Raw genomic sequence first — 27,500 nt, 5'->3', positions numbered from 1 at the left:
GAGAAAGGCTACCTGATCTTCTATGAGGTAGACCTGGCAAAGTGTGGCATCGATATCAGAGCAGCCTCAGTGTACTCAGGAGTGTTCACCCAGATCTTTAAAGAGGAGTGTGGGCTGTACCAGGACAGGGTGTTCTGTTTTGTCCATCTGACGATCCAAGAGTTTCTGGCTGCCCTTTATGTTCTTCTGGAATTCCTCGACACTGGGAACAATCTGCTCTCAGAAAAAAAATTAATCAATAGTAATGATAAACAGGTCCTTTACGAGAGTGCTGTGGACAAGGCCTTAAAGAGTGAGAATGGACACCTGGACTTGTTCCTCCGCTTCTTCCTGGGCCTCTCTCTGGAGACCAATCAGATTCCCCTACGAGGTCTGCTGGAAAAGACAGGACGTACCTCACAGACCAATAAGAAAACAGTCTGTTACATCAAGAAGAAGATAAATGAAAATTTCTCTCCAGAGAGAAGCATCAATCTGCTCCACTGTCTGAATGAGATGAACGATTGTTCTCTAGAGGAGGAGATCCATCAGTACCTGACGTCAGGAAGCATTTCAACAGAATCTCTCTCCCCTGGTCAGTGGTCTGCTCTAGCCTTCATCTTACTGTCATCAGAAGAGGAGCTGGATGTGTTTGACCTGAAGAAATACTCTGCTTCAGAGGAAGTTTTTCTGAGGCTGGTGCCAGTGGTCAAAGCCTCCAAAACATCTCTGTAGGTTAATTAATAACATGTACTACAATACCCGCAGCACACTATACATACCAGAATATAAAAGTAATAATAATATACAGAACATCTCTGTAGGTTCACTAATTACATGTATTTACAATAAACACAACACAATATGCAAAAAACTTAAATATAACAGTTGAAATATTATTAAAAAAACATCTCAGTAGTTGGTTATTTTTAAGGTGTACAGTACACGGAAAAGTATTATTAATATACAAAATCCTTTAAAAACACTATACAAATTCTTTTTTAATTTTCAACATTTGAGACTAAATATTAAATGAACATTCAGGCATAGTGTATTGACCAGTGTTAAATCATATCACGGGCCAGTGATAGGGAGGGTCTTAGAACATTGGACACTCAAAGCCTCAACAGCAACATTTTGAATGGTCTCTGGAAAAATCTTTTAAATCGTATTTTAAACCTTCACTAAAGTTCATATTACTTTTGTGTGTCGCACAAAATGTTTATAAACCAGACTTTTTTAAGTATTCATTTTTAAAACCCTCTCCATATAAAGGCAACGGGACTTTTTTTCGCTTGCTTAAAGAGCGAAGAGTCTATCATGTTGCAACACCTTTTGTTCAGCCTTTTATTTGCTGAATGGTTAAAAAATATACAAATGTTGGCTCTCATGAGTCATTCGTGGTGAACGCTACAAGATAGGTCTTATCATAACCCTAAAAGCACATATCATACAATAAATTACAATGCATGAGTTCAAAGCTGCACGGGTATATCGATTATTTTTTAATTATTATTATTATTATGAAACACAGAAATCAACCACATCTGTAAATTTTTTATGCGTGAAATTAAGCAAAAAATATGCTTTCTTTCTCCGGTAACGCCCTTTTCTTCGTCGTTTCTTCTATTTTTCTCTAGCTCATGCTCCAATCGTTCATCAATCGATGCTTGGGATGTTGTGAATACAACAGAATATATGATGCATCGTTGCAGCAACATTTAAGATGATTGCGATGAGTTCTGCCTGTTCTGCCTCAATGCCGTCTGTGGTCAAACCAAAACCAACTAGAGTGACAGCGGCTGCACCTCTCCGGCCTCTTGCAAACTTAGACCCTATGTCATATCTCGCCTCTTGCAATCCCACCACCCTAAACCCCTGTTGATTCTACTGATTTGTAAACCACATCGATGTCCGCATATAGAGCATCAAATGTGAATCACCCTCAGGGTCGAATCTACTGATAAACAAATGCGGCGAAAATGCGGAGAAAATTATTATGCTTGCTTCATTACATAAGCTGTAACATTATGCTGTAACATTATGGACAAATTGTTAGTATGTTATGTGACATTAAGCTATGGGTTTAATTACAACTAGAGGTTGAGCGCTAATATTAATAAACAAAACGATGTTCAAACATTACAAAACAACTATTCAATTTTAAACATTTTACACTGAACGTTGAATAAACATCAGGATCTAATGTATTGAAAAGTATATATTGGTTAAATTATTAAAACATTTATATTTAAACATTTCCACAAAATTCCTCTTATTATTATTATCACTTTTGTTTCTAACATGTTCTGTTTATTTTGTGTGAAGGCTGAATGGCTGTCATCTGTCAGAGAGATGCTGTGAAGTTCTGGCCTCCGTTCTCAGCTCCAGCGCCTCTAGTCTGAGAGAGCTTGACCTGAGTACAAATGATCTGCAGGATTCAGGAGTGAAGATGCTCTCTGCTGGACTGGGGAGTCCACACTGTACACTGGAAACTCTCAGGTCGGTTTAACTGGTCAAACAGTCCAACCACAAGTTCTATATCAGAAAAAAAGCAGGTTGAAATACAGGGGGTTTTGGGGGGGTCTGAGACCCCTAGTTTGACACTTAAGGCACCCTGAAAGCCAAAGTCAACAGGACAATTTTAGAAGGTCTCTTGAAAAATAAACGGGTTAATATTTCTTCACAAATATGAATAGGCTACATACAAATATTGTTATATAGTGTAACCAGGGTGAAGAGAAAACTCATAAAAGCTATTTTTATAATAAAATAATAAACAAGGAGAGCCAAGAAATAGTAATTGTTTACAATAGTTAAATAAAGCTTTATTCAAATGTAGAGCTATAAGTATAAATAACCAATTGTTGAAATGTAGGAAACATTCATGAATATTCTTTCATTATTAATAAAAGTTAACTCACTATCTAAAAAAATGTCAACCTTGTTCAGTACATTTGGTTGTATGGACACTATTTGGGTTTAACCAATAGGATGCCTTTATTTAGAGACCTCCAGGTCATTTGGTGAAGGGAGAGAGGTCACGAGCGAGCCGGAAAAGGAGAGAGAGTACTTTGTTCGCTTTAGAGATCACCCAGCTATATTATCTTGAAATATATTATTATTAGTTGTTTGATGGTTGATGGTGATTGTTCTTCTCAAAGCACAATGTACATAAAATAAGAATATAACTTCTAATAACAAACAGAACATCTCTTTATATGTACTAATATTATGCATAACAATACAAAACATGATATACATAATGCTACACTAACAAGTAATATTAAAATACAAAACGATTTTTAAACACTACAAAAAAACTATTCAATATTATACATTTTACACCCAATATTGAATATATATATCAGGATCTAATGTGATGTACTAGTATTTATTAGTTATATTAATGAACAATTTCTAATTATACATTTAATCACAATTCTTTCATTATTATATTATTATTTTTGTTTTAATATTATTATTTTCAACATAATTTCCAACATGTTCTGTTTATTTTGTGTGAAGGCTGAATGGCTGTCATCTGTCAGAGAGATGCTGTGAAGTTCTGGCCTCCGTTCTCAGCTCCAGCGCCTCTAGTCTGAGAGAGCTTGACCTGAGTACAAATGATCTGCAGGATTCAGGAGTGAAGATGCTCTCTGCTGGACTGGGGAGTCCACACTGTACACTGGAAACTCTCAGGTCGGTTTAACTGGTCAAACAGTCCAACCACAAGTTCTATATCAGAAAAAAAGCAGGTTGAAATACAGGGGGTTTTGGGGGGGTCTGAGACCCCTAGTTTGACACTTAAGGCACCCTGAAAGCCAAAGTCAACAGGACAATTTTAGAAGGTCTCTTGAAAAATAAACGGGTTAATATTTCTTCACAAATATGAATAGGCTACATACAAATATTGTTATATAGTGTAACCAGGGTGAAGAGAAAACTCATAAAAGCTATTTTTATAATAAAATAATAAACAAGGAGAGCCAAGAAATAGTAATTGTTTATAATAGTTAAATAAAGCTTTATTCAAATGTAGAGCTATAAGTATAAATAACCAATTGTTGAAATGTAGGAAACATTCATGAATATTCTTTCATTATTAATAAAAGTTAACTCACTATCTAAAAAAATGTCAACCTTGTTCAGTACATTTGGTTGTATGGACACTATTTGGGTTTAACCAATAGGATGCCTTTATTTAGAGACCTCCAGGTCATTTGGTGAAGGGAGAGAGGTCACGAGCGAGCCGGAAAAGGAGAGAGAGTACTTTGTTCGCTTTAGAGATCACCCAGCTATATTATCTTGAAATATATTATTATTAGTTGTTTGATGGTTGATGGTGATTGTTCTTCTCAAAGCACAATGTACATAAAATAAGAATATAACTTCTAATAACAAACAGAACATCTCTTTATATGAAATAATATTATGCATAACAATACAAAACATGATATACATAATGCTACACTAACAAGTAATATTAAAATACAAAACGATTTTAAACACTACAAAAAAACTATTCAATATTATACATTTTACACCCAATATTGAATATATATATCAGGATCTAATGTGATGTACTAGTATTTATTAGTTATATTAATGAACAATTTCTAATTATACATTTAATCACAATTCTTTCATTATTATATTATTATTTTTGTTTTAATATTATTATTTTCAACATAATTTCCAACATGTTCTGTTGATTTTGTGTGAAGGCTGAAAGGCTGTCGTTTGTCAGAGAGATGCTGCGATGATCTGGCCTCACTTCTCAGCTCCAACTCCTGTAGTCTGAGAGAGCTGGACCTAAGTACCAATGATCTGCAGGATTCAGGTGTGAAGCTGCTCTCTGCTGGACTGGGGAGTCCACACTGTACACTGGAAACTCTCAGGTCAGTTTTACTGGTCAAACAGTCCAACCACAAGTTCAAAAACCAGAAAAAAAGCAGGGTGAAATACAGGTGGTCTTGGGGGGGTCTGAGACCCTGAGTTGGACATTTAGGCCCCATGAAAGCCTCAATAGGACCATTTTAGAGGGTCTCTGAACTTTTTTTTTTAACGATTTGAAATTGCAATTTTCGTAACTATGTATTTTAAAAGCGTACTATTTTCAGGAATCATTTTTCAAACGGGTTAATATTTCTTCAGAATATGAATAGGCTACATACAAATATTGTTATATTGTGTAACCAGGGTGAAGAGAAAACTCATAAAAGCTTTATTTATAATAAAATAATAAACAAGGAGAGCCTAGAAATAATAATTGTTTATAATAGTTAAATAAAGCTTTATTCAAATGTAGAGCTATAAGTATAAATATTTCAACAATTTGTTGAAATATAGGAAACATTCATGAAAATTCTTTCATTATTAATAAAAGTTGACTCACTATTTAAAAAAATGTCAACCTTGTTCAGTACATTTGGTTGTATGGACACTATTTGGGTATAACCAATAGGATGCGTTTATTTAGAGACCTCCAGGTCATTTTGTGAAGAGAGAGAGGTCACGAGCGAGCCGGAAAAAGGAGAGAGAGTACTTTGTTTGCTTTAGAGATCACCCAGCTATATTATCTTGAAATATTTACTTATTAGTTGATTGATGGTTGATGGTGATTGTTCTTCTCAAAGCACAATGTACATAAAATAAGAATATAACTTCTAATAACAAACAGAACATCTCTTTATATGTATTCATATTATGCATAACAATACAAAACATGATATACATAGTACTACACTAACAAGTAATATACAAAACGATTTTTAAACACTACAAAACAACTATTCAATATTATACATTTTACAATGTTTACAAATGTAATAGACTAGTATTTATTAGTTAAATTAATAAAACATTTTCAATTATATATTTAAACACAATTCTTTCATTATTATTATTATTATTATTATTTTTGTTTCATTATTTTTATTTTTAACACAATTTCCAACATGTTCTGTTGATTTTGTTTGAAGGCTGAAAGGCTCTCGTTTGTCAGAGAGATGCTGTGAGGATCTGGCCTCACTTCTCAGCTCCAACTCCTGTAGTCTGAGAGAGCTGGATCTAAGTACCAATGACCTGCAGGATTCAGGAGTGAAGCTGCTTTCTGCTGGGCTTGGGAGTCCACACTGTACACTCGAAACTCTCAGGTCAGATTTACTGTTTTGTCAATGGTCAAACAGTCCAACCACAAGTTATTTACCTATTAGTTGTTTGATGGTTAATGGTGATTGTTCTTCTCAAAACACAATGTGCTAATAATGAAATATAAATAAACAGAACATCTCTGTAGATGTACTTATATTATGCATAACAATGCAAAACATAATGTACATAATACTACACTAACAAGTAATATTAATCTAGAAAATGATTTTTAAACCCTACAAAACCACTATTATATGATGCATTTTAGACCCAATATTGAATTAACATCAAGACCTAATGTATTGGCTATTTATTTGTTATATTAATAAAACATTTCCAATTAAAGATTTCAAAGAACTCCCTTCATTATGTTAAAAGTTAAAGATTAAAATGAATGTTCTTTTAATCACAGTTCCTAAAATGTTCTGTTTATTTTGTGTGAAGGCTCAATTACTGTAAACTGTCAGAGAGATGCTGTGAAGCTCTGGCCTCAGTTCTCAGCTCCAACTCCTGTTGTCTGAGAGAGCTGGACCTGAGTACCAATGATCTGCAGGATTCAGGAGTGAAGCTGCTCTCTGCTGGACTTGGGAGTCCACACTGTACACTGGGAACTCTCCGGTCAGTTTTACTCAATGGTCAAACAGTCCAACCACAAGTTATTTATGTGCAAACAGTTAGACCACAAGTTCCATATTAGAGGACAATGAACCGATTGACACACATCCAGAAAAGTAATAATTCCCATCTGTGTGTGTGTGTGTGTGTGTGTGTGTGTGTGTGTGTGTGTGTGTGTGTGTGTGTGTGTGTGTGTGTGTGTGTGTGTGTGTGTGTGTGTGTGTGTGTGTGTGTGTGTGTGTGTGTGTAGCTTGTCTGGCTGCCTGGTCACACAGGAAGGCTGTGCTTCTCTGGCCTCAGCTTTGAGCTCCAACCACTCCCATCTTAGAAAGCTGGACCTGAGCTACAATCACCCAGGAGACTCAGGGACTTCGTTGCTCTCTGCTGGACTGGAGGATCCACGCTGGAGACTGGACACTCTCAGGTATGGAGAGGACAGCTCACCTCTCAGGGACAATATCTTCTACAATGATTCAGCCCGTTGCGAGATGAAGTGGTTAAAAATGCAGCTGTAACTCATGTTGTGTAGAAAGTGATGAGACAGCAGATGATGAAGGTGAATGTCTCAACAAGCTGCTCTCACTTTGTTCTCCACCCAGTGAGGACCACGGTGGAGTAGGAAGGCTGAAACCAGCTCTAAAGAAGTGTAAGTGTCTGTTTAGTTTGATTCATCAAAACAAACACTAACTATACAGGTAGAAAGTTCATCCAAACAGCAGGAGGTGACGTCTGTTCATTCAAATGTGTACGTGTGTTTATATAATTACAATTACAATCAGGGCATTTAGCAGATGCTTTTATCCAAAGCGACTTACATCGGTTAATAAACACATTGATACACCGACGACAAAGTCAACCATGCAAGGCGACAGCCAGCTCGTCAGGAGCAGTTAGGGTTAAGTGTCTTGCTCAGGGACACATAAAATGTATAAAAGTGTATAAAAGGTATAAAATGTACATGTAGGGTTAATATTGCGGGAGTAAATGCAGTTTATACAGTTTTCTAGGTTTCAATGTTTTGACTGGGACAGCTACTCAAAAACGCATGGGATTTTCTATTAACTTGAACTTTAATTATAAAGCACACTAGTCCACTATACTATAGTACCTAGATATTATTTTGTCTTTCTATGTCAATGTTTGTAGAGTAGATGTGGTAAAAAGTATTAGAAAAAAAGAACAGGAATTAGAAGAAGTATGCAAAACAACAGTTCTAGTGAAGATGAGGTTGATGATGATGAAGAATGGTTCAGCAACTTGTCATGTCTTTTCCTTCCATCAGATGCCTGTGAACTCACACTTGACCAAAACACAGCCTTCAGACGACTCTCTCTGTCTGAGGAAAACAGAAAGGGGATGTTGGTTGAAGAGGAGCAGTCTTATCCTGATCACCCAGAGAGATTTGACTTCTGGCCCCAGGTGACGTGTAGAGAGGCTCTGACTGGCCGCTGTTACTGGGAGGTAGAGTGGGAAGGACATGTTGTAATAGGAGTGACATACAGAAGAGGAAAGGGTGATGACAGAAGGCTTGGATGGAATAATATATCCTGGAGTCTTGTTTGTTGTAATGGTCGTTACTCTGCCTGGTACAACGGTGGAAGAACAGTCATATGTCTCCGCCCCGCTGGGTTTAACAGAGTAGGAGTGTATCTGGACCGGCCTGCTGGCACTCTGTCCTTCTACAGAGTGTCCCCAGAAGGAGGAGGGTCCTCAGACACACTGACACACATCCATACCTTCCATTCCACTTTCACCCAGGAGGAACTCCAGCCTGCGTTTAGGTTATGGCATTATGGTACCTCAGTATCTCTGTGTCAGTTGTAGCCACACAAACACACACATGCACACACATACACACGTATATATAAACTAGGGCTTGGCAAGTTAACGCGTTAATTACGCATCAACGCAATCTTGTTTCAACACGATTAATACAAATTGACGCATTAACGCACGTTTTCTTTTCTTTCTATTTTTTACTTTGATTTTGAAAGGTTTTGCCCACAGAATATCAACATTCATATCGGAAATTATTTTTGTTTTTAATTCCAATTACTTTACATTTAATTACACTTGCAGTAAGTGACTGCCTGATTACAATTGCACTAAGTGACTTGTCCAACTACATACATGTAGGCCAGGGTTGCCGCGGATCTTGAAAAGTCTTAAAAGTCATTAAATTAAATTTTCGATAATCAAGGTCTTAAATGTCTTAAAAAGTCTGGAATTATTGGGTGGGCGGCATTAAATTTAATCGGGGGCAGAATTAATGAGCGGGTGTATATTTGTTCAGTTTTATATTCTATTTTACCAACCACAATGTCCGATTGGTCACATCGATAGTATTCTTCTTCAGTGTCCGAATTGAACAGTTGGGCGAGTACGGCATCCAACATGCCCGGCTCCCTCTCGTCATTATCCGAGTCAGTGTCGCTGCTGTTGCCTGGCAGTTCATTGATTATTCCTGCCTTCGTGAAAGCTTGGACCACAGTTGAGACTGATATATCAGCTGCCCAGGCATCCACGATCCATTGGTAGAAAGTGGCGTAAGTAGCCCGGTGCTGTCTTCCCGTCTTGGTGAACGTGTGTTCGCCTTCTAAGGCCCCGTCCACACGAAGCCGATTTTTTGGTGAAACAGCGTAAGTCTTGTCCGTTCGGGCGACTGTCCAGACGGAGCCGGCGAATCCGATGCCCGAAACCGCACATTTCTGAAACCACCCTCGGTGGTTTCAAATCTATCCGGACCTATGCGGTTTCGTGTTAGGATTCGTGTGGACGTCTGAAACGCTTGATGGCATTAGCCCCCCACCAGCTGGGGGACGTCAGAGTTGCGTTGAATTTTTTATTTATTATTTTATTTGTATTCTCTTTGTAGCTTTAAATAAAGCCCCTTAATAAATGTAATTACCGATACTAACTGTACATTAAAAAGTATTTCTGCTAAATTTAAAAGGTTGAATATACTCGTGACTGAATGTTTGTATACAGCGCGCAGGCTTGATGCGCTCCACTTTTTTCTGTGGAGAACCAGCGCCTTGAATACAGCGTTTCTACAGCTCGATGCGGTTTCGAAATGACTCTGTCTTTACGAAGTGCGCCTTATAGTGCGGAAATACGGTAATTCACTGAGTTCACCAACTATCACTCTTCACTAGAAATGTTGTGTGAAATGATTGTCAAGCAGTCTTGCGGTATCAGCCTAGTAGATGGAACAGCGAGGTGCCCGATAGGCGGAGATCTAGATCAGCGGGAGTGGCCAGCGAAGCTGTGCATCGTGGTGCATGGTGGGAGTTGTTGTCTTCAATCCACAAGCGCCAAAAAGTCACTTTCTGCCTTTACTCGGTCAAGACGGCCCCAAATTAGAATTGTATTTTATTATTCGACTACATATAGGACCCAATTTCAATACATATTCATGCCTCCCCCGGTGAAATGCTCCTTTAAAGGTATAGACGTCTGGGTTATATAGAAGTTAAAGGTATATTATATAGAAGCTGAATGTTTTCTGTAAAGGCCTAGCAATTAATCAGACCTTGGTTAAAAAACAACATTCAATCCATATGCATAGTGTTTGCACTATATTTAAGTTATTTTGTTGTTTTCTGTCATAATTGTTACACCATAAGTTTTGTTATTGGTAAGATGGCAGTTGTTAAGAACGTTACTATTCATTATTCAAACTGAATAAAACTCATAATGAACAGAGTATATAGTGTATTGTCTCGATTTTTTTTTTCTTTTAGAGGTCTTAAGTCATTAAATTTGTATTTCAAAAATGTGTAGATACCATTGTAGGCATATGATCAGTGAACAATATAGTCAAGTGTCTCAATTCAAAACGTCTATCAATTCAAAAAGCACAGCACTCAATTTTTAATTGTAAAAATCATTTTTTTTGGAGACCGTGGCGCTCCAGGGGAAGGCCGTTGTCCGGAAGCCCAGGCCACGCAACTCTGAGACTGCCAACCTTCTCCTGTGTGTTCCGTGTGTTGTTTAACTAAAGGCAGCTCTCGGGGTCGGGCTGTACAGGGCACGAGAGCCCCCAACTGCCTTGAACCTGGTGTCCCAGTGGCCGTACATGATAGCTGGGGGGATTCTGAACAAAAATTAAGCTCATTGCTCCACATGTTTGAAATACGTTGTGTAATAAAATATATATTTAGGAATAAACTATATTCAGAATATAGCCTACCCCGCCTATAGTCCATCAAAACCCCATATGAGCATAAAAAACGCCACGAGCAGTTTAACTGAAACATCATATACAATCACAGAATGAAGGTTAAAACAATAAAATACCCATTTTATTGATGTTACAAAAACGCATTTTAATGCCCAAACAAGCTTAATATTTAATTTTGTGTAATATAAGGATTCTGATACGAGAAGGTTTAAGATGGTTTCAAATCCAAAGATAGAACCCTTCCCATACTAAATATTTTATTCAATCAACAAACACTTACAGCCTGCAAGTGTTGCAAGCCCTGTAAGTTACAGGGCCTTGCAGCAGGATTAGGTGCACAGCCATTTCCGATCACGGTTGATTTGGGGCAGGCTCCCAGACGTCTTGGGTCCTGAATCAAACACGTCAAGTGTCCAAAGGTTTGATACCTGGTTCTCGGTCGATGGAGCTACGTTAAGTCTTTACAAGATTGAGTCAGTGAGAGACCTACAGTTTGGTAAAAAGCGCCCGAACAGTGACACACGTCTCTAGTTGTGGACGGTGACATCAACCCTGGTTGGCTTTTCATTAATTCTATGACCATTTGTATTTGGAGAAACCAGCTGAAAAAGGGGGCTTCATAGGGTGGGTTAAGATGACCGGACCTCTGTGTCCCACTGGGATTTCAAACGGTTCCCAATACCATAACTTATCAAGTTGGTAAAGGAATGCATCAGCGGATAATTTGAACAACCATAGAACCGCAACAACATACGCAAACTAGTGTTTGTTTTTTTATTGTAATGACGGATTGTTACAAAACTGTTCAACTAAAGGGAACCAGCATGAATAGCCTTTCATAAAGTAATGTGTAAAACGTGGCATCAATTTAATACATAAAATAATCAAAAAGCATCAGACAAACCAAAAGTCATGTTCGAAAACAGCCACAGAACGCCACAGCATTCCCGAGGTCCAGAACTCAGGAGCCATAGTTGGCCTCGTCGAAGGCCTTGCGGGCCCGCTTCAGCTCCTCGTTCATAGTCAGCAGATCCTTCACTCGGGCGAACTTGCGGGGGTCCTTCCGGATCAGGAACACGATATCCTCCACCTGGACGCGGCCCTGGCGGCCGATGGACATGGCCTTGTGGGTCATCTCCGTGACGAACTCGATCACCAGGTCCTCCAGGATGTCCACGGACTCCGTGTAGGGGTTCTGGTCGTCCCCGAAGCCGTACATCATACAGCGGAGCTCCTTAGAGAACAGCCTCTTCCTCTTCCCGTGGCCCCCCGCCTCCAGCCCGCCGCCGCCGTCCTCCGCCTCCTCATCGTAGCCCGCGTCGTCCTCCTCGTCGGCCATCCGGACCCTGCTGCACCCCCCGGGGGAGAAACGCAACGTCAATGACGGCATCGGCAGGTGACTACCTATCTAAGCAGGGGCTACACATGAACGGAAACAGTGAAATAAAAGCAGTTAATGCGAGAAAACGTTACCTTTTATGTGATACTGTGGAGCCGAGGTCCGACCACAACAAACACCGTCTTACTTCCGCTCGGGTTCTTCTTCTACCGAAAACTGCGACGCAGAAGCGCCCTCTGGTGGCTGTCTTTAGATCCGGGTTTACGTTAAGAATAAAACCAATATCCGCCCTCATTTTCGAGAAATTGTTATCATATTATTTAATTGATAATTTAATGAAAATTTTGGTACATTTATCTTTATTCCTGTGTGGTTATTTTGAGTGTTGTGATCAGGTTGTGATGCTGCGGCGGGAGGTCCGCCAGGCGTCTTCGCTCTTCTTCGTGTTTTAAACCCGGGAGGGGTCATGTGACGCGGCGGAGGTCTAGGAGCGTGTCATCACAGTGGAAGTACAACACGAAGGTAGGGCAGACGTGTGTGTGAGTGGCAGTACAACACGAAGATCCAGCTGTCGTGTGTGTGGTTATTATTTATCAACCAGCAGCCCGCTGCCCTGGAGGACTAATGCCGTCTGTGAGAGACTGCAGCTAACAAGGAGTTAGTGGACCCGAATGACACGTTTAAACCCCCGGTGAGTTCAACCCAACGAAGACTAACCGTTAGACAGATGGACAGAACATAACTCCTTATCTATGAAAGTCTTTTACTTGTGTGATCATGGTGCATTTATTTGCATGAAACCCACACTTATCTGTTTGTTTAATGCTGCCCTTTTTGCCAGGGCTTTCTTGAGAAATGTATTTGAATCTAAATTACCCTTTTACCTGGTTAAATAAAGCTGTAATAAAGAAATCCAAATAAACAGAAGTCCAATATGATTAAATATGCCTCCCTAACGATGCAGACACCAATGTTATGTCAGTCTTTTCGTTGTCTTCGTAAGTTTCACTTTAACCAAGAATGTTGAACTAGAAAATATGTTAATATGAATTAAGTTAAAAACCAGTCCAGGCACTTCTGGGTCCAGTACTCTTCGTTGAATAACGAAGCGAGTAAACACAGCTGCCATTGAATCCTGGTTTGTTCTCCGCAGGGTCTGAGAATGGGTGCTGGATGAGTGTTTATGAGCTGATGAATCTGGTCCAGATCTGGACCAGTAGGAGATGATCCGGTCCAGTAGGGACCCCCAACCTCCTGCTACATGGCGCGTCCCGTCCAGTTCCTCTGCAAGACGGTCCGGAACGTGGGCCTGGTTCTCGTCTACTACGTGTTCTCCATAGGCATCACCTTCTACAACAAATGGCTGATGAAGGTGAGCTCATGGGGTGGTTCTGCTGTCCCAGCTCACGTCTGGTTGAGCGTAGCCTGGATGCAGCACTCGCAGAGCACGTCAGCTTCTATTGCATGAGTATGCCTGGCTCTATAGCGGACGGAGTTAAGGGCTCTTTATGGTTCCAGGGTTCACGCGACGCAAGGGGGTTAGGGGGGTTATCGTAACCTTCCGTCGAGGCGACGCAGCAGCAGGGGCTGTGATTGGTCCGCTTACTAAAAACCCGACGCAGAACCATAAACGTTCACGTCTGCGTCGAAGCGTCTGCGCGGTCATTGCGTTGCGGGAACGTGGAACCAATAAAGAGTCCTTTAGTACAGACCATAATAATATACTGTGAACTCTGCATCCAGCTTTAGTACGCAGTGCCTTACAGACTCAGAGTAGGCTGCTTGGTTCATCGTGAGGGGGAGCAGTTGGTCACAAATGTTTCGGTCAAGATGGAAATTTATGGAAAGATGACGATAAAAATGGAGATAAGAAGTAGCCGTAGCTGTTTCATGGCTGCTTTTTCCTTCCTTTTGTGTTTGGTATCATCATTATGTTTTTACATTTAGGAGTTACGAATTTAGTTACAAGGCTTAGTTACATTGGGATGTATGTGTTTGTCATTATCATTATAAATATTGTGTGTGTGTGTGTGTGTGTGTGTGTGTGTGTGTGTGTGTGTGTGTGTGTGTGTGTGTGTGTGTGTGTGTGTGTGTGTGTGTGTGTGTGTGTGTGTGTGTGTGTGTGTGTGTGTGTAGAGAGAGTGAGTGTGTGTGAGAGAGTTGTTGTAAATGTTGTTTATTTATTATGTGTTATCATACATGAGTGTTGTTGGAGTGAAGGTCCGGTTTCGTTGCAGGGCTTCCACTACCCTCTCTTCATGACCCTGGTCCACCTCACCATGATCTTCCTGCTGTCCACCATGACCCGGCACCTCGTCGCACGCTGGACGGGGAAGCCGCGCGTGGTCCTGAGCTGGAGGGTCTACTTGGTCAAAGTAGCTCCTACAGGTACACACGCACACACACACGCACACACACACACGCGCACACGCACACGCACACGCACACACACACACACACACACACACACGAGCATACAGTATGTCTCAGGGATTCTCAACGATTGCTGATCTATTCACTTTCCACCTTTGCACTCAAAAGAAAACAAAATGGAAACCATAAATAGAGCCACGAAATGCGAAAATGGGTGCACGAGAGATAACGGGCTTGTTATATCGGTGTACTTAGCGTCCAGGGATAGATTAAGTAGACCAAAGTCCAAGTGCTTTGGAGACTATTTCAAAGATTTAAAATAAGCTAAAGATAACATACTCATGTATAGTTGAGACAGAGAGCTATTTCTAATGAGAAACTGTGTTCACAGTAAGCTGCTTGAGATAAAAGTGGGTAAAGCTTTCACCCCATAGTACGATGACCAGTTCATGGTTCTGCTGATGTAATGCCGTGTCCCTCTTCCTCTTCCTCTTCCTCTTCCTCTTCCTCTTCCTCTTCCTCTTCCTCCTCCTCCTCTCCAGCCCTGGCTACGGTCCTGGACATCGGCCTGTCCAACTGGAGCTTCCTCTTCATCACCATCAGCCTGTAGGATGGTATTCTAATACGACCGTGATGTTTGCCGAGAGGCTGTTGTCTGAAGACTTGCTAGAGAGGTTTTACAGATCCTAGCGGTGTCTAAACACTGTTCCACCCGTTCCCTGCAGGTACACCATGACCAAGTCCTCCGCTGTCCTCTTCATCCTCTTCTTCTCCCTCGTCTTCAAGCTGGAGGAGCCGGTGGGTGACCGAGCCAATCACTGATATTGATCTTCATCAGTGATCGGTGATAGCCTGATTGATTAAACTCGATTAATTTAAACAGGATTTATAGGCACTGGAAATAAACATTTACACTCTCCCTCACTCTCCCCCTCTCCCTCCTTCTCTCTCTCTCGCTCTCTCTCTTCCCCTTTCACCCTCTCTCTCCCTCTCCTTCTCCTCCTTTCTCTCGGTCTTCCTCCCTCCTTCTCCCCCTTCCTTTCCTTCTCCCCCTTTCTCTCTCACTCTCTCCATCTCCTTCTCTCGCTCTCTCTCTCTCCTTTCACGCTCTATCTCTGTCTTACTGTCTTCCTCTCTCCCTCCCCCTTTCTCCCTCTCCCCCATCTCTCCCTTCCCTTCCTCCCCCAGAACCCGTACCTGGTGGTGGTGGTGGTGCTGATCTCCAGCGGTCTGTTCATGTTCACCTTTGAGTCGACCCAGTTCAACATGCAGGGCTTCCTCATGGTGCTGCTGGCCGCCTTCATCGGAGGCATCCGCTGGACGCTCACGCAGATCCTCATGCAGAAGGCGGAGCTGGGTGAGCACCCGCCGACACAACACCCTGACTGAAGACACCACCCTGACCTGACACCACCCTGACCTGACACCACCCTGACCTGACACCACCCTGACCTGACACCACCCTGACCTCAGACACCACCCTGACCTCAGACACCACCCTGACCTCAGACACCACCCTGACCTGACACCACCCTGACCCCAGACACCACCCTGACCTGACACCACCCTGACCTGACACCACCCTGACCTGACACCACCCTGACCTGACACCACCCTGACCTGACACCACCCTGACCTGACACCACCCTGACTAAAGACACCACCCTGACCCCAGACACCACCCTGACCTGACACCACCCTGACCCCAGACACCACCCTGACCTGACACCACCCTGACTGAAGACACCACCCTGACCTGACACCACCCTGACCTGACACCACCCTGACCTGACACCACCCTGACCTGACACCACCCTGACTAAAGACACCACTCTGACCCCAGACACCACCCTGACCTGACACCACCCTGACCTCAGACACCACCCTGACCTCAGACACCACCCTGACCTGACACCACCCTGACCTCAGACACCACCCTGACCTCAGACACCACCCTGACCTCAGACACCACCCTGACTAAAGACACCACCCTGACCTGACACCACCCTGACCCCTGACACCACCCTGACCCCACACCACCACCACACCCTAGCCTAAACACGAGGGCTCCACAGACAATGACCTCCCTCCACCCTGTACCCTGGGGGGCCCTCCACCCTGTAGCCTGGGGGTACCTCCACCCTGTAGCCTGGGGGTACCTCCACCCTGTACCCTGGGGACCCTCCACCCTGTAGCCTGGGGACCCTGTACCCTGGGGGCCCTCCACCCTGTACCCTGGGGGGCCCTCCACCCTGTAGCCTGGGGACCCTCCACTGTTTTTACAGTCTGTGTTCTGTCCTCTCTCGGTCCAGGTCTCCAGAACCCCGTGGACACCATGTACCACCTGCAGCCCCTCATGTTCCTCTGCCTCTTCCCCCTCTTCCTCTTCAACGAAGGTACCTCACCCCACAGTCCCCTTCTTTACATCTCTGCCCCGACCCCCATGAGCATGGGAAAGGTTCTGGAAACATCTCCCTCCCCCCCTCTCCAGGTCTGGGCGTGAGCTCGTCGGAGAAGCTGTTCCGGGTGGAGCACCTGCCCCCCCTGCTGTACTCCCTGCTGACGCTGAGCCTGGGGGGGGCGCTGGCCTTCGGCCTGGGCTTCTCGGAGTTCCTCCTGGTGTCCCGGACCTCCAGCCTCACCCTCTCCATAGCGGGCATCTTCAAGGTCGGCCCCCCCCCCCTCTGTACTCCTCCTCACCTACCCTTCTCCCCCCCCCCCCCCTCTGTACTCCTCCTCACCTCCCCTTCTCCCCCCCCCCCTCCTCTGTTCTCCTCCTCACCCCCCCTTATCCCCCCCCCCCTCCTCTCTTCTCCTCCTCACCCCCCCTTCTCCCCCCCCCCCCCCCTCTGTTCTCCTCCTCACCCCCCCCTCTCCCCCCTGCTCCTGCAGGAGGTGTGCACCCTGCTCCTCGCGGCGGGCTTCATGGGGGACCGGATGAGCGGGGTGAACTGGCTGGGCTTCGCCGTGTGTCTGTCCGGCATCTCTCTGCACGTGGGCCTCAAGACCTACTACTCCAGGAGTAAGTTAGCCTACTTACAGACATGTCATCTAGTCACACACTGATTTCTGTTAAAAAAAAACAACATACGTAAAACATACAATAAGTGCGCACATTAAGTGCCAGGACGTACAGTAACATAACGACCCGGCATTCATGTCTGCTGTGTTCTGTCCCCTCAGACAAGGGCCCCTCGTTAAGGCCCCTAACGAGCAAGAGCTCGGAGCTGGAGCTGCCTCTGCTGCGGGCCGACGAAGACGAGGACTCGCCCAGGGGCGAAGACTCTGACTGCGGACAGGAGATCAGTCTACACTGACATCACGGAGACACCCGACGACTGCTGGGACGTCACTCAAATCAGGAAATAACGAGCGACCTCGTGAAAACAGTGTCTGTTGTTTATGGCATCGCAAAAGGGAGGAGCCGACTCCGCCCTGATGTCACGGAAACGGATTAATGTTATGACACCACAAAATAGGAAGTAACCGTTCTGACGGAAACGATCCAGAAGCTTTAATTGTTGTTTTTAATCCAGCTGCCATATGTCTGTTTGGGGTTAACTGGGGTACTAGTCATAGTGAGTTTAACCCATGAAATAACCATTGATGTCGATGATGGGCATGTGAGGGTCACGTTCGAGGGCTTGAACGCTGTGGACCGAACCAAAAAAAGTATTCCCGGTCAGTTTAATTTTTTTTTTGTTGTTGTTTCGCACTCGTTTTAATTTTTGTTGAGGAGATAATATTATAGGCCTACGACTGAGTTAACCCTCGCGCAGCTAGCTCAACTCTTATGTTTCTCCCCTACCGTTTGTTTTAAAATGCTCTTCTGAGCATGTCGAGTTTGGATTGCGTTCTCGGCAGTGTTAAATAACATCGACCAGATGTTTCATGACGACGCAAACACAACATACTCATCAAGACACGAAAAATGTTTAAATTTCAGCTGATTCAGTTGATGCAAGGTATTCGTACGACAGTTACCAATCATTGTAGGTAACTGGACTGTGCTCCAAGCGGAACGAGTCCAGTCTCCAGGCGATAGGCAGCTGTTGTGCAGCTCCCAGCCAGACAGTTGGACTAACAATGGGCGACTTATTTATGAGATTATATCTGCTACTTATCTCCAATTATTTTTGTTTGACGATTAATTTAAAATTCAGGCAGGGGTTTTCCCTAGAGCTCTCCAATTAGCAAGTCAATAAAGAATAAAAATGTTAGGACTTGTTAATAATGTGTTCTGCCTTGTTATGGTGTGTTTTAATGTGTTATAACATGCTATGACGTGATGTACATGTGATGACGCCAGAGACCTGTACAGAGCAACCTCCACGTGCCTTGTCCGCCCCGTGTTGCCACACTGGACCAGAGGAACTTCTAACACGGAGAAAGTAATGGATGCTCGCTCAGTTGAAAGCCGTATGTCGGGACCGGTGTGTCTCTGAAAGCTTTGGTGCAATTGAATAAATGATTTGGGGGCGTCCACAGAAATCCCGCTCCTCTACTCGTGTGTTTAATCCAGCACCGTCTGAACACCCCGTCGACCACCACACTCTGTCCACATCCACTTTACCTCCACTGCGAAGTGGGGCAAAACCAATTTGTTATGATGCCAACTGCTGAGAAACCCAGCTGCCTGGGGCCCGACATGTGGCAGCGGGGGGTGTGGCAATGTGGTGTGGCAGAGGGGCCTGTGGTGTTTGTTGGCTTCTTTCGACGTTTTGCATCACAGTCGGCCCCTAGCTGCCCCAGTCGAGTTCTTCAACGTTAATCTTTCTTGTTCAATTTCAGTAAAATAATTAATAATTTAATTTAAAAAAGGTGTGTGCATATGTGTGTGTGTATATATATATATATATATATATATATATATATATATATATATCTATATATATATATATATCTATATATATCTAACAGCCAAAATAAATAATAGTTATTTATTTTTGTTGCACCTAAGGCAGCTAGGGACTGTTAAATGTGACGCAAATTGTCGAAAAAAGCCGATGATTTCGGAACTGCCACACCACAGGCCCCGGCTCCGGGGCTGCAGTTGGATGCCTGCAGTTGGAAACATCTGCGCCTTTCTGACAACAAGGGTTAGGGTTATGGTAAGATTTAGATTCTACATGCGTTTCAAACGCACCAGTGAACATCTCCTCCTGTACCGTCGCTTGTCGGTGGGATTTACACAAACAGCCATGGGTCTTAAGATGCGTCATTGATATTCCACCAAGGAGTCGAACGTCCGGGGAGGAACTTGACTCGGAGAGGTTTCTTGTTTCCCGGGTGGCGCCACACCCAGCCGGGGGGCAGGAGGGCTCCTGGGACGGATCGGGTTTCACTCCCACTACGAGACCAGGAGGGCTTCCATGGAGGAGAACCGACAGTGCTAAAGGAACCCATGCCCGTGGACACCTCCCCTCCGCCGGACTGAAGGAACCCCGCCACTCGCTGCAGAGCCCCACGCAGGTACGTTCTCACCTGGCCGGTGTGATGGCGCATAGATAGTTCTGCTTCGCTTTTCTCTTTGTCCTCCGGCTCCCACACTCAGGTACTAGTGGTTCGATGATAGTTAGAACGGACTCTTTTGTTGGAGAACGTAACCCGAGGTCATCAAGTTTAAAGAGAACGACGGCAAGGAATTGCGTAAACGGTCAATGTAGTTGGGGTTATTATGAGATGTATTTGATGATGCGTAAAGCATTGCGTAAAATTGCGCGAATCCAGATGCCACACATTTTTGTCGGGTGTCATCACAAACACCTGGGGGACCTGTGTCATGTTTTCCAGGTGAGATCACAGCGCCAACAGGTAGGCTGTGTGTCTGGGCTCTACTGAAGCGGTACATATTAACTCATTTAATCCACTTTACGCGTGTGCGCAAGAGGTTAAAATACAGCCACGGATCATAAGTCATGAATTGTCGTTACGACACAGAAATGACCATATCTGTTATTTCTACATTACCGCTGAACTCGACCCTCTTGACTGACAGGGAACGGCTGTGGTCTAACGGTAAAACCTTGCTCAGATGCAGGAGGCAGCTCTTCTGCCCGGGCAGCTGGGTCAGGGGTCAGGGGTCAGTTCAGTTGTATACCTGCTCAAGGTGGGATCGCTTTGACCTCACCTTTGTCAAAACCAGATGCAGGGACATCGGCATGTGGATTGGACTTTAAGACCTCGTGAGGAATATCCGCTCTGACTGAGCAACAATCGGGACAAGCTGCGGCTTGTCGGTCGGATCAGCGGGCGGTGGGGGGGGGGGGGGGGGGGGCACAACGTTGGGGGGTGGGGGCTGCAGGTGAACGTCCAACCGCGTCGAGTCCCCTCCCAAACTCGCTCTTAGATAGAGCACAGTATTCAAATGGGTACCGCGCGGGTCGACCTGTCGGTACAAGACTGCCGCTGGACGGCTGTCAGTGTGTCCTGGTATTCCGTGCGTCCCGGTATTCCGGAGGTCCCTGTCTGTGAGGCGGTGGATGTGAGTCCGCCCAGCAGGCCACCTGACAAGTTCACCTGAGCGCCGCTGCTCTCCAGTCAGGACGGCCCCTCAGCAGTATGAGTTATGGTTCCGCGTTGTCTGGAGGCTTTTGGGATCCCCGCCACGAGACGAGTTGCCCTTTTGACTGGCTTTATTTTATGGACCCTGTTTCCTACATGTCGGTACTCTGGAAGTGATCAAAGTGACTCATAAGAGCTGGTTTCAAGCATTGTCAGATCATTCTGTTGCTGTCCATTTTAGACACAGGAAAAATACACTTTAAACCTGAACCATAACATCGAAGCCACAGACTTAATACAGGAGTTGAATCTGTTTTATAGTTAAATTTGCTATCGAAAGTGTGGGCTGTAGAACCGTAGAGTTGTAGGGCGTTGGAGAACCACTTCTGCTTGTGTAGCTTTAGGCAATAGGCCTATTTCGGCTCGTAGTTATTTAAAGAATAGCTTCCTTTATGTATACCTGATGTGTGCGCCAACATAAAGTTCAAAATAAAGTTCAACAACCGAAGATAAAAACAGCTGGTCTTTAGGCTCGTTTATGACCTCTTTAAGGGTGAGAGAGAGAGAGAGAGAGAGAGAGAGAGAGAGAGAGAGGGGGGGGGGGGGAGAGAGGGGGAGAGAGAGAGAGAGAGAGAGAGAGAGAGAGAGAGTGCGTGTGCATGTGTGTGCGTGTGCATGTGGGTTTGTGTGTGTGTGGGTATATGTGTGTGTGTGTGTGTGTGTGTGTGTGTGTGTGTGTGTGTGTGCGTGTGTGTGCCTGCTCTGTGTGTTATTATCCATCCCTGTAATGAGCAGGACCCCCTGTTCTCACCTGTATTTACCTGGCCTGCGTCTCCGCGGCACCCATCTGCACGCGGCTCATAAAAGGGTTCCCGTGGGAAGAGCCACAGAAAAGTGACCGTACCCATTGTATCCACAAAGAGACCAGACTGGAGCCTCCCATGTCCCTCTGTCCCCTTGTCCCTCTGCCTGTGTGCCCACATACTGACAGATGTACTTGGAGGCTCGAGATATAGTAGGGGATAAAGTTCTTTTTCCAGATGTTTTGTAAAATAAATAGGATTAAAGGTATTCAGAGGGATTCACAGACAAGCGGACGTTTGAGCATTGTGTATACCTATTATGTTGTGAAACAGGAATGACAGATGAATACATTAGACAAATAACAGATGAATACAATAGATTAATGACGGATGAATACGATAGATTAATGACCGATGAATACATTAGATTAATGACGGATGAATACATTAGATTAATGACAGGGAATACATTAGATTAATGTAAGATGATTACATTAGATTAATGACAGGGAATACATTTGATCAATGACGGTTGTCTTTCTTTCAGGCTTCATTCATCTCAATCCGGTGTTCTCTCCATCTTCATCGTCATCCTCCTCACCGATGGCTCGCTGTCTGCTCGCGTTCCTCCTGCTCCTTACCTCAGAGGTCCACGCCCAGGGTAACTCCCTCCTGCTCCTCCCCCTCCTCCTCCTCCTCCTCTTCCTAGCCTTCCTCATCCTTCTTCTAGCCCCCCTCCTCCTCTTCCTCCTCGCCCTCCTCCTCCTCCTAGCCTTCATCCTCCTCCTCCTAGCCCTTCTCCTCCTCCTCTTCCTCCTCACCCTCCTCCTCCTCCTAGCCTTCATCCTCCTCCTCCTAGCCCTTCTCCTCCTCCTCCTCCTCCTCCTCCTCCTCCTCCTCCTCCTAGCCCTTCTCCTCCTCCTCTTCCTCCTCACCCTCCTCCTCCTCCTAGCCTTCATCCTCCTCCTCCTAGCCCTTCTCCTCCTCCTCTTCCTCCTCACCCTCCTCCTCCTCCTAGCCTTCATCCTCCTCCTCCTAGCCCTTCTCCTCCTCCTCCTCCTCCTCCTCCTCCTCCTCCTCCTCCTCCTCCTCCTCCTCCTCCTAGCCCTTCTCCTCCTCCTCTTCCTCCTCACCCTCCTCCTCCTCCTAGCCTTCATCCTCCTCCTCCTAGCCCTTCTCCTCCTCCTCTTCCTCCTCACCCTCCTCCTCCTCCTAGCCTTCATCCTCCTCCTCCTAGCCCTTCTCCTCCTCCTCCTCCTCCTCCTCCTCCTAGCCCTTCTCTTCTTCTTCCTCCTCCTCCTCCTCCTCCTCCTCCTCATGTCCTCTCATGTTGCAGCTCTGTGATATACTGCTCTGTGTCTTCATCCAATTAAATTCACATATCTGCGTAAATCTGCAGAGGTTCTGTGTTTACTGTTTAGTCATCATGGAGCCAACACCTTCAACAAAATGAAAGGTTCGAGTGATTACTTGTTTTCGATCCACGCCCTTACGAGTGGGATGGATCCCAGAACCTCTTGGCTGGGACTGGACCACCCAAACCGCCGCTGCCTCCCGCCCCACTCTGTGTTGATAGCTCTGCTCCCTTAATGGTGTGTCCCGTGTGAATGCTGCGAGGAACGCTATGGCTCTTCTGATTGGATGATCAGCTCTCGTGGAACCTAAACGACAAAATGGAGAATCTGGGCTATTCAGAGTTCGCACAAGAGTTGATCTGTCTGTCTGTCTGTCTGTCTGTCTGTCTGTCTGTCTGTCTGTCTGTCTGTCTGTCTGTCTGTCTGTCTGACCCTCTGTCTGTCTGTCTGTCTGTCTGACCCTCTGTCTGTCTGTCTGACCCTCTGTCTGTCTGTCTGTCTGTCTGTCTGTCTGTCTGTCTGTCTGTCCTCTGGCTGGCAGGGGGCCCGTTGTTAGTGGAGAGGGCCCTGACCCGTGTATGATCCCATGCCAGGGGCCCTCATACAGTAACCCGGCACACACAAGCGCATGCACACGCACACACATGCATAAGCGCATACACACGCACACACACATATACCAATACGCGTATACACATGCATGCATACATAGAAACACACACACACACACACGCACACACACACACACACACACACACACACACACACACACACACACACACACACACTGACACACACACCGAGTTGTGGTGGTATCCTGGTGACCACAGTAGTGGTGTCCTTCCCCCATCCCCCTCCTTCCATGTAAAGTCCCTTTAAACCTCCGGTACACTGGGACCCTGACCTCTGACCCCACCCCACTTCCTGTCCCCCTCGGACTCGGGCAGGAAGACCCCAACAGAACGCTCTTTGAGGGGAGACGACGGCGGAGAGAAAGACACGCTTGTTGGAGGGAAAGTAAAAAAACACACTGGAAGAAATGGAGATGAGCTCAGAACAACAGGAGGGTCTGAGCTCAGGGTCAAAGGTCACACTGCTCCCCATCTGGAAAGAGACAGGGGAGAGGGAGGAGAGGGAGGGAGACATGGAGGAGAGGGAGGGAGAGAGGAGATGGATTCAGAGGAAGGAGAGGAAGGGGAGGGAGGGGAGGGAGGAGGGAGACATGGAGGAGAGGGAGGGAGAGAGGAGATGGATTCAGAGGAAGGAGAGGGTGGGGAGGGAGGTGGGAGACTTGCAGGGGGAGACAGGAGAGGGGGAGTGATGGAGGGGGAGATGTGGGGAAGGGAGTTATGGAGGGACAGGGAGGAGATGGGAGACCCACTTTGGGGATGGATGTCTGCGGACGGGAATGTCATTATGTGACATCACACATATCACACAAACACACGTAAATAGACGCACAAGGTCCCATTATCATTTAATACATTTAGATGTGTGTATGCGTGTGTGTGTGTGTGTGTGTGTGTGTGTGTGTGTGTGTGTGTGTGTGTGTGTGTGTGTGTGTGTGTGTGTGTGTGTGTGTGTGTGTGTGTGTGTGTGTGTGCGTGCGTGCGTGCGTGTGTGCGTGCAGGTCGTCTGAAGCTCACTGTTCTGTCGGAGGACCGGCTGCAGATGAAATGGCGGGAGGCTGACGGCCCCGTTCAGGGCTACAAGGTCCGAGTCAAGCCCATCGCAGGTGAGTCTGACCCGGGTACCACACCCTCAGGTCCCTGGTCCCCCCCACCCCAGACTCCAACACACACAGGACACAGACCGCCAGTGGGTCGTCCTTGTTGACCTCTGTTGTTTGCCGCGGTTCTTTGTTGTTCGTTGTACTTCATTGTTCTCATTATTGTTGTGGTTGTTGTTGTTGTTGTTGATGTTGTTGTTGTGTGCGTTGCCGCGGCGGCGTGCAGACGTGCCCCAGCCGGAGCTGATGCTGACCACCACACGGGGGCGGGCCACGGTGGCCGGGCTGGACCCGGCCCAGGAGTACAACCTGCAGGTCCTGCTGCTCAACGGCACGGCCGAGAGGCTGCTGGCCAAGAGACGCTTCACCAGTAAGACGCCTGCCTCCCTCCCTCCCTCCCTCCCTCCCTCCCTCCCTCCCTCCCTCCCTCCCTCCCTCCCTCCCTCTCTCCCTCCCTTCCTCCCTTCCTCCCTTCCTCCCTCCCTCCCTTTCTCCCTCCCTCTCTCCCTCCTTCTCTCCCTCCCTTCCTCCCTCCCTCCGTCACTCTCTCCCTCCCTCCCTCCCTTTCTCCCTCCATCTCTCCCTCCTCACCCTCCCTCCCTCCCTCCCTCTCCCCCTCCCTCCCTCCCTCCCTCTCTCCCTCCCTCCCTCCCTTTCTCCCTCCATCTCTCCCTCCTCCTTCCCTCCCTCCCTCTCTCCTTCCCTCCCTCCCTCCCTCCCTCCCTCCCTCCCTCCCTCCCTTTCTCTCCCTCCCTCCATCCCTCCCTCTCTCCCTCCCTCCCCCTATCCCTCCCTCTCTCCCTCCCTCCTCCTCTTCCGGATGATGGAGCAACAGAGGAATCTTCTGAGTAGGTGTCAATTTCTCCTGGAGCTCAGCCAGTAAACCCTGTTCCCTGATTGCTCTACAGCTTATTATGGGATACATAACATCTGATAAGCTGGCTCATCTGCTGTCCCTGAGGGTGTGATAACGCCCATGGTTTTGATGTCTCTCCTGGTGTTCTAATTTCATCACGATGGATCACTGCCAAGCAGCCTAGAAGCTGAGAAACACAGGATTCAAAGACTCAACCCCAAACTCACAAGCCCTAACCCCACCCCCTCATCCAGGCTCCACCCCTAACCATCTAACCCCACCCCCTCAGCCAGGCCCCACCCCAACAATCTAACCCCACCCCCTCAGCCAGGCTCCTCCCCAACCATTGAACCCCACCCCCTCAGCCAGGCTCCTGCCCAACCATCGAACCCCACCCTCTCATCCAGGCTCCACCCCTAACCATCTAATCCCACCCCCTCAGCCAGGCCCCACCCCAACAATCTAACCCCACCCCCTCAGCCAGGCTCCTCCCCAACCATAGAACCCCACCCCCTCAGCCAGGCCCCACCCCAACAATCTAACCCCACCCCCTCAGCCAGGCTCCACCCCCAACTATTTAGCCCAGCCCCACAGCCAGTGTCTCTGGTCCTGTCTGGACAGGTGATCCACTCACCTTTTGACAAACAAACACAAACATTCCCGCTCAGACACACACACACACGCGCACACACACACACACACACACACACACACATGCGCGCGCGCACACACACACACACACACACACACACACATGCGCACGCGCGCACGCACACACACACACACACACACACACACACACACACACACACACACACACACACACACACACACACACACACACACACACACACACACACAGACAAACACACACCAAGAATGCTGCTGTCACTCAGGAATGACGGGAGTCTCGGAAACTTGATTTATCTCCAAAGCCCCCCCCCCCTTCCCTGTTTCTTCCTCCTCCTCCTCCTCCACCTCCTCCTCAGTTTTACATTGTTCCAGTCTCTTGGAACATCTCCTTAGTGCGTACTCCTCCTCCCACCTCCCACCAGCGGCCTGGGGAGACGCTGCTCGGGGGCTCTCCTGACGCGGCTCCCCAGTCCCTGGTCCATAGACGATGTTCCAATAGTCTGACGGTCCTGATGAAGGTCCGTCTAGACGCTGTGTCCGTCCTGAAGGTTCTCACCCCTGAAAGACACACAGCTCACGGAGGTTTCAGGGAGCAGCTCTGGCTGGCGGAGAGTTATGGCCTGGCCGGTTCAGACAGGTTCTGGGTGGCTGGAGCGTCTCCAAACAGCACCTGCCTCTTATCTAAATTGGATCCAAACTCACCACCTGAAATTATTTATTTCGCCATGCATAGTCAACACCGCTGGCTGTGTGTGTGTGTGTGTGTGTGTGTGTGTGTGTGTGTGTGTGTGTGTGTGTGTGTCTGTGTCTGTGTCTGTGTGTGTGTGTGTGTGTGTGTGTCTTTGTGTTTGTGTGTGTGTGTGCGTGTGTGTGTGTTAACTGTGTTTGTGTGTGGGTGTGCGTGTGTGTGCGTGCCATGGGTACGTGTAAGTGTCTGTCTTTGGGTGTGTGGGTGTGTCTTTGTGTGCGTGTCTG

The 27,500-nt window shown here is 46.3% G+C and overlaps 4 protein-coding genes across 8 annotated transcripts in view; 3 read left to right on the top strand and 1 right to left on the bottom strand.

Moving 5' to 3' along the window:
- The window catches only part of LOC130386339 (NACHT, LRR and PYD domains-containing protein 3-like), a 20,548-nt gene extending 10,098 nt beyond the window's left edge, over positions 1-10,450 (top strand). For 3 of the 4 annotated variants that reach the window (XM_056595213.1, XM_056595203.1, XM_056595220.1), the window contains 9 exons: positions 1-710; positions 2,308-2,481; positions 3,508-3,681; positions 4,707-4,880; positions 5,964-6,137; positions 6,580-6,753; positions 7,001-7,174; positions 7,350-7,396; positions 8,033-10,450. The exon at positions 1-710 is cut by the window's left edge and continues 1,073 nt beyond it. In XM_056595213.1, the coding sequence (XP_056451188.1) occupies positions 1-710; positions 2,308-2,481; positions 3,508-3,681; positions 4,707-4,880; positions 5,964-6,137; positions 6,580-6,753; positions 7,001-7,174; positions 7,350-7,396; positions 8,033-8,574 (2,343 nt within the window). In that variant the 3' untranslated portion in view covers positions 8,575-10,450. The remainder of the gene's footprint in view (positions 711-2,307; positions 2,482-3,507; positions 3,682-4,706; positions 4,881-5,963; positions 6,138-6,579; positions 6,754-7,000; positions 7,175-7,349; positions 7,397-8,032) is intronic. The other variant, XM_056595230.1, reaches the window with a different exon arrangement.
- Positions 10,451-11,032: 582 nt separating this feature from the next.
- On the bottom strand, positions 11,033-12,508 carry taf13 (TATA-box binding protein associated factor 13). Of its 2 annotated transcripts, none has more exons than XM_056595376.1 (2): positions 12,407-12,508; positions 11,033-12,282 (listed from the first exon to the last, which is right to left on the bottom strand). In XM_056595376.1, exon 2 carries the CDS (start codon positions 12,270-12,272, stop codon positions 11,895-11,897), a length of 378 nt encoding a protein of 125 aa, XP_056451351.1. In that variant the 5' UTR covers positions 12,273-12,282; positions 12,407-12,508; the 3' UTR covers positions 11,033-11,894. The 2 variants fall into 2 exon arrangements, with proteins under 2 accessions (XP_056451351.1, XP_056451359.1); XM_056595384.1 differs by having other exon boundaries at positions 11,038-12,279; positions 12,407-12,428.
- Positions 12,509-12,672: 164 nt separating this feature from the next.
- slc35c2 (solute carrier family 35 member C2) lies at positions 12,673-19,276 on the top strand. The gene is made up of 10 exons (XM_056595364.1): positions 12,673-12,963; positions 13,426-13,644; positions 14,510-14,660; positions 15,188-15,251; positions 15,371-15,443; positions 15,834-16,002; positions 16,958-17,041; positions 17,137-17,312; positions 17,538-17,667; positions 17,829-19,276. The coding sequence occupies exons 2-10, from the start codon at positions 13,534-13,536 to the stop codon at positions 17,960-17,962; spliced, it is 1,092 nt and encodes a 363-aa protein (XP_056451339.1). The 5' UTR covers positions 12,673-12,963; positions 13,426-13,533; the 3' UTR covers positions 17,963-19,276.
- Positions 19,277-19,679: 403 nt separating this feature from the next.
- The window catches only part of LOC130386457 (collagen alpha-1(XX) chain), a 44,027-nt gene continuing 36,206 nt past the window's right edge, over positions 19,680-27,500 (top strand). Inside the window, exons 1-4 of the mRNA XM_056595395.1 lie at positions 19,680-20,117; positions 22,500-22,613; positions 24,938-25,042; positions 25,263-25,406. Coding sequence (XP_056451370.1) covers positions 22,556-22,613; positions 24,938-25,042; positions 25,263-25,406 — 307 coding nt within the window. The 5' untranslated portion in view covers positions 19,680-20,117; positions 22,500-22,555. The remainder of the gene's footprint in view (positions 20,118-22,499; positions 22,614-24,937; positions 25,043-25,262; positions 25,407-27,500) is intronic.

Source organism: Gadus chalcogrammus, chromosome 1 (assembly GCF_026213295.1).
Source record: "Gadus chalcogrammus isolate NIFS_2021 chromosome 1, NIFS_Gcha_1.0, whole genome shotgun sequence".
Taxonomy (NCBI): Eukaryota; Metazoa; Chordata; class Actinopteri; order Gadiformes; family Gadidae; genus Gadus; species Gadus chalcogrammus.
The sequence above is the reverse complement of the archived record's forward strand: the minus strand, read 5'-3'. Positions and strand labels throughout refer to the sequence as shown.

Bases quoted from the DNA above. Each gene is read 5' to 3' on its own strand.
- slc35c2 (XM_056595364.1), top strand. From the start codon at position 13,534: ATGGCGCGTCCCGTCCAGTTCCTCTGCAAGACGGTCCGGAACGTGGGC. The intron at 15,252-15,370 runs GTAGGATGGTAT...CGTTCCCTGCAG, and splicing joins CTCTTCATCACCATCAGCCT to GTACACCATGACCAAGTCCT. The intron at 17,313-17,537 runs GTCGGCCCCCCC...CTGCTCCTGCAG, and splicing joins CCATAGCGGGCATCTTCAAG to GAGGTGTGCACCCTGCTCCT.
- taf13 (XM_056595376.1), bottom strand. From the start codon at position 12,272: ATGGCCGACGAGGAGGACGACGCGGGCTACGATGAGGAGGCGGAGGAC.